This window comes from Triticum dicoccoides, chromosome 5A, assembly GCF_002162155.2.
Source record: "Triticum dicoccoides isolate Atlit2015 ecotype Zavitan chromosome 5A, WEW_v2.0, whole genome shotgun sequence".
NCBI classification, from domain to species: Eukaryota; Viridiplantae; Streptophyta; class Magnoliopsida; order Poales; family Poaceae; genus Triticum; species Triticum dicoccoides.
This window is the reverse complement of record NC_041388.1, coordinates 680710952-680721602: the sequence shown is the minus strand read 5'-3', so window position 1 is coordinate 680721602 and position 10651 is coordinate 680710952. Positions and strand designations below refer to the sequence as shown.

At 44.8% G+C, this 10651-nt stretch overlaps 1 protein-coding gene across 1 annotated transcript; it reads left to right on the top strand.

The window, feature by feature from the left end:
* The first annotated feature begins 1997 nt into the window (after positions 1-1997).
* Positions 1998-3221, top strand: LOC119304097. The gene is made up of 2 exons (XM_037581260.1): positions 1998-2758; positions 2969-3221. The coding sequence occupies exon 1, from the start codon at positions 2175-2177 to the stop codon at positions 2712-2714; it is 540 nt and encodes a 179-aa protein (XP_037437157.1). The 5' UTR covers positions 1998-2174; the 3' UTR covers positions 2715-2758; positions 2969-3221.
* The last annotated feature ends 7430 nt before the right edge of the window (positions 3222-10651 follow it).

Genomic DNA, 10651 nt, shown 5'->3' with positions numbered 1-10651 from the left:
CATGATACTTTGTTCACGTGAAACAACGGTCGAGCAAGGGACGATACTTCCTACCACCTGGGGTGGTTACCCTCAGGTCTCATATATTATCATGTAGTAGTATATATATTACTTTACCATTGTACGTATCTTCATATACTATATATATAAGATACTTCAAAGTGAGTTATATGAAAAAAATGCAAGTCGGCCCATGGTTTTTATTATATTTGGAAAATACAAACATATTTGGATGTAATATTGAGCATACTCAAAATGCGATACATACTACCAAAAAAGTAGTATATTACGACCTAACCATTCTTATATACTACATACTATGCATACATACTCTCCATTTGACAGATATTACATACAACATACAAAACGCAAGTGGTGGTAATTACCACCGGGTGGTAGGAAACATTTGTCCATATATAGGAAAATACATCCTACCACCTGGACTTGGGGGTAGTTACAATGCACAGGGCGTGAATTAGGCCATTGAATGTACGTGCAAGGTAGTGGCTAAAGTTTCAATTTTTTCATGGGTGTAACGGATGAGATTAAAGTCTCCTATAATGAGCTAAGCCAATGATCGTAGCCAGGTCAGTCATCTCAGCCAAGAAAGCAAGGGCATGGAGTGGAGGGCAGTGGTGAGAGTGTAGGATCCGGTGTTGTTTCAAGAGAGGTTAGATAGTTGAAGATCTTTGGCTAAACAACACCTCCTCACAAGACATACGCATTGCCCCTAAAATGAGAGAGGATCATTGGAAAATGAATTACATAAGCTTGTTCCTCGGTATAAACGGCTCGCTAAGAAATCTACTGAGAAATGTAATTCAGCTCTGGTACGGCAGGAAGATTGGGGGATGGCTCCATTAAAGAGCTATATCCTGAACTATACACGTTCACCCCCAGCCATCACATTTCTTTTAAAGAGTTTATGGTTTCGCAGGATCCTTGTGGACATTTTCATACACCACTACCTAAATAGGCTTTTTAGTAGTTTCAGACCCTGCAAAACACTATGGAATCTATTGAATTTACTAATGCTAAAGACAAGGAAATATCACTGGAATAGCTACTCTTTTTCCTGCCATCAAGATGTATAAATGGTACTCCAATGGGCAACCTACTGCTCCCATTTTCAGGAAACTTTGGAAGAATGGCGCCATGCTCAGGTATCAAATCTTCTTTTGGCTAATCTTGGATGACATAATCAACACTAGGAATTTGCTCCACAGAAAATCCTTCTTCCTCCCATCCTATGCCTGTGAGTTATGCAGTACTGCTTCTGAAGAGACTACCATTAGTCTTTTCTGGAATTGTTCCTTTGCCTGGGAATGTTGGGATTGCTTTATTAACAACAAGAAGAGAGCCATATCAACTATGGATGAGACCATGCTCCTATTGCAAGAACTTCCACCTAAATTTGATGTAATTTGTTAGTATGGCTTGCTGGAATATCTGGACGCAGAGATTTTCAAACCTGAGGCACCTTCCATCTTCTCATGGAAGAGACTACTCAATGACCTCTTGCTGGTCAAGCATAGAGTCAACAGAAAGAATCAAGAGACCTTCCTTAACTGGATTGATCAGTATCTTACTTAAGCTCCCATGAATATTTTAGGCTTTCCTAGAATTGGTGTTGGTTAACTTTGTTCATTTTGAGCTTTTTGTAATTCTTTGTACATATTACTTTTTTATTTATAATACATACCATAGAACGATCGTTCCACGGTTCATGGTTCAAAAAATATTATGTTGAGGAAGAACAAATAGTGTTGCTAATTTTTTTTATTTTTGTGTTGCTAAATTGGAAAACAACAAACTCTGAATTATATTTCAGTGGACAACACAAATTCTGAGTTAGGGGATCAGATTCGTCCAAATAGAAAGTTAGAAAATCCGAGATGCAATTTTGCATAATTGTAGGATCCACATGTACTGCACCGGTTGTATGGACTTTTCTTTCAAGCACTTCCTCCGCAAAGAGCTGCTCTCCGGGGTCCGGTGACTCGCTTGACTTTAATATCTGCACCGCACCCCACACTACTGTAGAACCTCTCTATTTTCTCACTTGGGAAGATTCAGTAGTGGTATACTCATCGAGAGTCCATATATAGGATCGCCGCTGCTACCAATCTTAGCAGCAGCAGCTACCTTGGCATACAAAAATATTATAAACCTCGATGGAGAGGGCCACGACGACGTGGTTCCACGAGCAGGCGGCGGCGGCGGCGGCAGCGGAGGACGACCTATATCTGGCGTTGACGCCGGCGGGCAGAAGGCTAGACCGGTACGACGAGCAAGCGCAGACGGTGTGCGTGGAGGGCAAGACGGTGCGGTTGTTCCAGTGCCTCTTCTGCGACAAGACGTTCCTCAAGTCGCAGGCGCTCGGCGGCCACCAGAACGCGCACCGCAAGGACCGCCTCGCCGGAGTCCTCGGCGACCCCTACAGCAACGACAGCCCGTTGGGAGGTGCCGCGACCGGGCCGTCCTGCGATTCTGCTGCCGGCTGGTCCATGTGCACCTACATCGCCTCGCACGGCCGTGGCGCCGCGGTGGCTCCAGCCACCGATGCCTGCACGCAAGAGAGATGGGGAGGCGGCCGCGCTCCACGCTTCGCTGAGCCGGCGCCGCTCCTGGACCCGTCCACTGGCCGCGACGGCATGGGTCGGTCAAAGGCCTCTGGCGCCGGCGAGGCGCTGGACCTCGAGCTGCACCTCTAGCTATTAGCGTCGACCGGCCGGCTGCTGAATTTCATATAGCACAGGTGACGCTAATCAGTTCATCTGCAACTCGCTTTCTTTTTTTTAGAAAAGCAGGATCACCACAGGCTTCCGCATCACAACGATGCACACAACCATATTCTATTAAAGTTCAAGAATGTCTTGTACTTGTTCTTATCGATTTCTTTGTTAATTGCTATAATTAACTGGGTCCTCGAACCAATTAACCATATTTGTGATTAATCTCCTTGCAGGTGTCGTCGACGGAAACATTCAGCAACAATTGTAATCGTCTGTGTCGGCGATCGAACTTGGTATCGCCACGTCGGCTGCTCTCGGTATATTTGCGTTCTTGCTTCATATTGTAGGCAGCTAGCTGGCATTGTGGTTTCACCCGTCAATAGTCATCTCGTGATAAAATAATTGTTAATATTCCTCGTTCATCAATCCGCACGGCATGTAATAACGGCTCAATCGTAATAATATCAGTGTACCTGTTGCTTCCCCGTTCTTCTTTTGTCCGGTTTTGCTATTCCTCAGACAATTGAATATTTTTAATCTAACGGTTACCGATAGAGGAAATCCATTGAAAATTACAGTACAATATTTTCAGTCGCTTGATCTACGGTGGTTCTTATTTTTCACTACAATCGCTCATGTATGCACCCTAATGGATGGACCAAACAAGTATAGCTCCTGCTGCTTAATATGGTAATGTAGTTTCAACGGTTTCTCCTAGATACTGTATGTTACTGCACCCATGTGATTCGAGGAGACACTCCGGACGATGTGCTAAAGTAGCATGCGACACAAGAACGTACGGTCCTGCTGTGGAGTTGTGGAGTGACTTGGATGGCAGTGGACCAACTAGTACTACTACTATATGCTAGTCGTGTCGACCTCCGCTGTTTGTTTCGTTTAGGGACCGGCAGGCTGTTTGTTTAATTTTGGACGGACGAGTTGTTTGTACACCACCGTGGGTTCTCCTGTGATGTATCTTGCGCACACGATAAGTAGTTTTACAGTGCTTAGCGCATCTTCAACAGCAACACCTAAATTTCGTTCCATGGATTTCATTGCAAATACATCAAAGCAGTGCTAAGCGGGCTCTAGAGTATAACTAATACCTAATCTAAATGATTATCGGCGTCCGGTCCCCGTGTCCGACCATCGGCCCCGAGAACTGAAGCTTCATCGTCTCCCATTCCGCGTTGGCGCTCTTCAGCTCCGTCTCCGTAACCTCTGCCTTCGGAGCCCCGGGAACTGAAGCTGTCCGCCTCCACGTCACCCCCAAGCGACTAATTGGCCGAAGATGCTAAGCCCAACAAGCTTGGCGTCGACGGGAGGGGAGAAGCGGTGGCCATCCTGGGACACGAGCGGTGGCGACCTACCATGCAATACTCTTCCCCACTGCCGGCGGCGCCCGCGGACGTGTCGGCTTCGTGGTCGTGGCGCCGGGGAGCGGCCTCCTCCTCATCGGTGTTGTCGAACAATGCCTCACCCACCTTGTCATCGTACTCCTTGACGGCGGCCGCCACCCGCTAGCGGTACCGCCAGCTGGCGACGCGGATCTCACGGCTGGAGCGGTAGGCCTCGAGCAGCGACTCCTGCTCCGCCAGGTCCGCGTCTGACGTGACCGCCCTGCCGATGGCGACCTGTTCCTCCGCCTGCAGATGCTCCTGGAGGAAGGTTGTGGTTGTAGTTGGCGTCGGACTACGCCTCCCAGAACTGGTCCTCCCGCTCTTCCCGCACCATGTCCATATAATGGGCACGGGCCTCGCCGATGGTCATGGTGCAATGCACCGGCGAGGGTGGAGCGGAGGAGGAGGGTGCCACTAAGGAAGAGGAGGCTGGCGCTGGCTCATCGTCGGAGGCATCCTCCATTTGCACGTCGTCGTCGGAGGCGTCCTTCGTCCTGCCAATCGGCAGCAATGGCCTTCTTATGCTCCAAAGTCAGCCCGTCCCAGAGAGATTTGGCTGTGGAGTGATCCATGCCGGGGCGTGGCGCGGAGAGGGATGACTGTGGCTATGGCTGGGGCACCGGGGCAGCGGTTTATATAACACCAGTGGGCGGCAGAGGGACAGACGGGTGTCGCCAGAGGAGACGCCTCAGCAACCGCGTGCCATCAATGCAGGCAGTAGACGGACGGATGGGCGTTCGTTGTGTCATTTCAACGCGTGGTACTCGCCTGCACAGGGAAACGGACAAGGCCGCGCTCTCTTGTTCGACGCGCCGCTTCAATGCCGGTGCAGTGAGCGGTCGCGTCCGCTCTGGCCGGGCATGAATGCGGGAGCTGATGCTATTTTGTCTCCGGTTTGCGGGAGAAATCATGTCCGCACCGCGCCGCGGACCGATATAGGACAGTTTTGGATGGCCTTCGCGGACCGGACCACGCGATCCAGACGGTTACGGGAGGTTTGCTGGGTGGTGTTGGAGATGCCCTTATACATCACCTCAAATATGTTTGCTCTAACAAATGGTGTAACATGTGGCACCATTTTGCTCCAACAGGTGATATATATTGCACACGGAAATATCGAAACATTTCAAATTTAGGTACCACATGCAAATTTCTATAGAAACTTAAAAGTAGTTCTGATACAAAGATACATCGACTACAACCTACTGATCATAGAAGTTGTCCCAGTCGATGAGGGAGCCCAACTCGTCATCCACTTTCTTCACCGAGTCCGAACTATCGAGCTCGACCACTGTCGAGGGGCGGCCTCGTCTCCTCCTCCTTCCCCCTCTTCTCCTCCTTCACCTCCTTCTTCGCCACCTTTTTCCGGGTCGCACAAAATTCGTACTCGCCTGCACGTGGTGCAGACTTGATACCGCAAACCTCACCATCGCGGCCTCATCCCACCGAGGAACCTTGCACTCATGGAGAATAATTTGTGTCTCCCTCCTCTATGCGATACTCGTCATCTCAATCAGAGGACCGATGAACTCCACATTAGCCTAATTGTCGATCTCCGGGAAATTTAAATCCCTCTTTGGTTGGCCGAGTAGCTTACAAGCCTTATCGAAGGTGCAGACAGCGACACCCAGCTCGTCTCACATGCCGAGTCAGTATCACGTACCATCCTGTGCGATCTCGAACGAGTAACGTCCGGATTGGCGCCGACATACGCCGTTGAAGCTGGTGTTGCAAATATGACCTAGAGACAATAATATTTGTATTATTTCCATATTCATAATTATGGAGTTTATATTCTATGATATAACTGCTATGGTCCTGGAATATGCGATTCAGTGGAAAACTCATATGCTGTGTGGAATAATAAACTGTAAAATGAAAGGTTCTTAGTCTTTCCTCTAGGAGTAGCTCAAGTGTTGTTGGTGGTCATGTTTTCCGAATCTTAGGATATCATTAAATGTAACGATGATCCTAAAACAACATTGAGATTATGACGTTAGAAGAACAGTCATATTGAATCGACCCAATCTTTTCTGTTACGAATTGAGTTAATATTGTCTGTAATCATTTGTAATAACATGGAGTGTTAACGTGTGATTTTTCTCCTTAGACCATTAGATTATCATGGTCACTTCTTACCCTACGGTGAGCTTTGGGGTTTCTCAAACGTCACCTATAACACGGTGATCATAATGACAACTTACAGGCTCATCGAAAAGTTTGACAAGTGGTCGGATAGCTCGAGAGTGAGATTTTCTCCTTCGACAATGAAGACATATTCTTAGGGCCCTCTTAGTATGACAACATCCATCATCGTCTGGCCAGACACAGATGAGTATGTCATGTGGATGCCGAAACACAATAACGAGAAAAAAAACAAAATCCGTAACGAGGATTTCGGTATAGTGAGCATGGTGATGACTGAGGAGGATACCGATGCATCCTGGGTTTTGTCAACTATCGCAAAGCAAATGGAACACTACTAGGGAAAACCCTAGTAGTAACGCTTATTTTATAGCTAGCAGTAGCGCTTTTACGGGCGCTACCACTAAGGCACTACAGCTAACTAGTAGCAGTAGCGCTGGAAAGGGAGCGCTACTGCTATACCTAGTTAGCAGTAGCGCTTTCGCTGGGTCAGCGCTACTGCTAGTACTAAGTAGCAGTAGCGTTTGTTCTAAAAAGCGTTGCCGCTAACTTTTCCTGTATTTCTAAAAATATAGCTTATTTTCGTTGTGTGGTTTTATAAACAGTACTTTCATCATATGATTTTATGACCATGATTAGTTATTATATATAACAGTGGGTGAAATGAACATGGAGTAGATTCAAGTGGAGGCAGCATGTGATGCACATCGAAAGTAGTACTAATCCAAACTTAGTTTGGATTAGTAGTACTTTCGATGTGCATCACATGTTGCCTCCACTTGAATCTAATCAGTTTGAATTAGTAGTATTTTCGATGTGCATCACATGCTGTCTCCACTTGAATCTACTCCACGTTCATTTCACCTACTGATAAATATATAATAACTCATCATGCTCATATAACAACTTAGCATCATGCATCATCGATCATAATAATAAATAACTCATCATTGGTATCATAATAACAAGTCATACTCATCATCATCGATCATACAACTTCTACTCGATACCACATCATCATCATAGTCATCTAACCAATCTTACTTAGTTGTTCTTAGCACATGATCATGAGTATTATTAACTAGGACCTACTACCTTCTCTTAGGTAAAATAGCATAAAACAAGATAGGCCCCGACTCTCCATTATGGAGAATGGAGATTATCATGTCTCCAATTCTTGTCTTTCGCACAATGTTGCTTCCAAGTACATCCTTACGACTGTCCATACATTTTTTTCATTCTTTGATTTTCATGTCTTCACTGGTTTTAGAAATCCAATATGGACAGGTGTGATTCGTAGGATGACCTGGCCGTATGTTCAAAACATCAAGACGACTATTCTGATACATCAGATGAGGCACACAATTCTTCGGGTTTTTCTGTTGAAAAACATAGTAATAACTTCGTAGTTAGCAATGTAGTTAAGTTTTAAAAGAATTTATGCAAAAGATGCACGAATCTCATAATAGTAAAAAATCTTACCATGGCATCTCCATGGATGTTATCGTAGTTCAACACGTGCACTAGTGGCACGTATTGACCATAATGTGGGGGAGTTTTATAATAGATATTGTAATTCTCAAGATTAGTACAAAATGCGACGAAATGATTTTTCTCCTGATAAGTTAACTCAGAGCCATCGATGTAGTAGGTTTTGTCTATCATCTTCCGCACATTGTTTGAAGAATGAAAATAAGCTGTCAACTATTTTGAAGTAAACAATATAAATTAGTTAATAACTATGTTTGAGAAACTCACATAGCGGTAGAATTGAAAGCGTATCAACAAGGACCCAAATGTCCATATTGTCTTGTTCGATGTCAGGATCATCAAGATCCATGGTGACAAGCATACCCTCATAAAAACCATACATCTTGCAAAGTGCTTCCCAATTTGTGCAACCAAAATGGGTTACACTCTCAGAATTGTAAAGATTTACTTCAAAATCCATACCATGATGGGTCCTTAGGTGAATTTTCTTTGTTTCAAAATTTTCATGGTCTTCTAAATCCATCCTCTCCAAGACATAGCGGCTTGCATGGCATGAGATAAGCTACTCGAATTGTAAAAGATGAAAATTACACGTTGAAATAGTTGAAGTCATGCTTAATTACGAAAAAAATACTTATCGTCGTTGCATACAGTTTCAACATCAAAGGTCTCCTGGAGCTTAATGCTGAAGCGCTGACCTTTGTTCAGGTGAGGTCTGTCGCACAGACCCCGGTCGTCGTTGCACCGGTCGCACTCCCCCGGGAGACTTTTGCCGTCCGATAACGACATTTCCTAGGTTCATAATTCAAAAATTAAACTTGTACAATTCTATATATGTACTACAAAAACTAAATTAGATCATTATTATTCATCACGGGTTGACTATCGGTCTGCCGAGTCCTTTTAAAAAAAACTCTCAGCTCGCGTGGTGTATACATTCGATCATTGGTGATGATCGCTCTTCCTTTCGTCCCCGAGTGCATTACATTAAAATGTCTAGCACACGGGAATGAAGGAGAAGCGACCCCCACGATAACAGTTAGGATTTTTCGTCCTCTCATATGTGGTGGAGACTCCCACTCACTGATTCCTCTCTGACATTTGCGACCGTCGGTGATGGTCGTTAGTCCTCTTTCCCCTAGTGCATAACAAAGGTCTAGCACCCGGAGAAGAAGGAGAAACGACCCCCACGACAACAGTCGGGCTTCTTCGCCCTCTCTCATATATGGTGGATACACTCCCTCATTGATTTTTTGACCTTCGGTGATGGAGCCTCGATAGACTTAAAGTCAACCCGAAACGTCGTTTAATTATTTTTCTAGAAAATCCAGGCCATTCGATATTTCCTACATATTCTACGCAAGTCATGCCAGAATTCACGGAAAAATCCAGCATGACCTTTGCTAAAAAAGGACATATCGAGCGCTTGAAATTTACCGGAACGGAAATTAATCAACACTCCGGCAAAACATAGGCCACTATAGGAGGTGTAACCTACAAACATGGCCAGCCACTAGGGCAAGCACATATCCTATTTGAGCAACACAAGATATACATGTTTATATCTACATCATATGAGCACTCAAACTTGATGGAGTAGTTTTCCAATTTGAGCATTCAATAAGCAAAACCAAATCGTAAAATAAATTAGTATTCAAATTAGCATTCATTCAATAAGCAAAACTAAATCATCTCTTTCTTCCGTACATCGTCGAATATTATCACTAATACATCTCGGATAGTGATCACTAATACATCTAAAACCCTAGCGAACGAAGGGTATCGGCGCGGGTGGTGGACACCCAAAGAGAAGGAACCATCACAGGATCATAGCTCCAGTGAGATCCCTGGAGAACCTGCCAGGTATTGGTGAACCTACGCTCCAACACAACCATGTACCGACGGACGTGCACGTCCTCCTCGCTGACACGGTGAAGTACCACGTCTGCGGGGTCCTCAAGCCTCTGCACCGTCACTGGCCCATGCGAGCGCCACCAAAGAAGGTTCGGGTCAACGGCGGGCTGGCTCCTCACCAAGTTGCGCCCCCTGGTAGGTAGCGCCTCCCAGTACCAGTCCGGCGGAGCCCAGTCCCGGACATGGCCCCCTCTGATCAAGTAGGCCTCCTCCGCCGAGTCGACAACGAGGATGCGGAATAGGCATCATCGACGTTGATGCGGGATTAATTGCTTTAACTAAAAAATGACAACAAATGTGACAACTAAAACACCTAAATTCTATTAACTACACCTAATTAAAAACCTACATTTTGAACATGCTTCGATCATAACTAGGGTTCATACTATATTATTCTAAGATTAAACACCTAAAATACCTAAATTAAATTAACAACATGGGGTGGCTTGTCTCACCTCGATCGACGTCGGAGGGGGTCGGTGACGGGAAGGATGGCGGGGATGATGCATGGGCTCCTTGATTTCTGCAAAAACAAAATATAAAGAAAAATATCATTATCTTCATCTTAGGACTTAGTGAAACTCCATAAGCTACATTAAATTATATTCTATTCAAATTTACTTATAATTTCCTATTCTATTCAAATTTACTTATTCAAATTTTCTAAAAATTTCCTATTCTATTCAAAAGACCTACATTTACTTATTTTTTTCAATTTCATATTTTATTCTATTCAAATTTACTTATTCAAAATTTCTAAAGATTCCTATTCTATTCAAAAGGCCTACATTTACTTATTGTTTTCAAATTACTTATTCAAATTTTCTAAAAACAAAATATACTAAAAACCAACATTTACTAAAAACAAAAACCTATTTACAGAAAGGGGGAGGATGAGGTGGGAGGAGGCCAGGAGGGGGAGGAAGGAGGAGGAGGGGAAGGAGGAGGGAGGAGGAGGAGATGAAG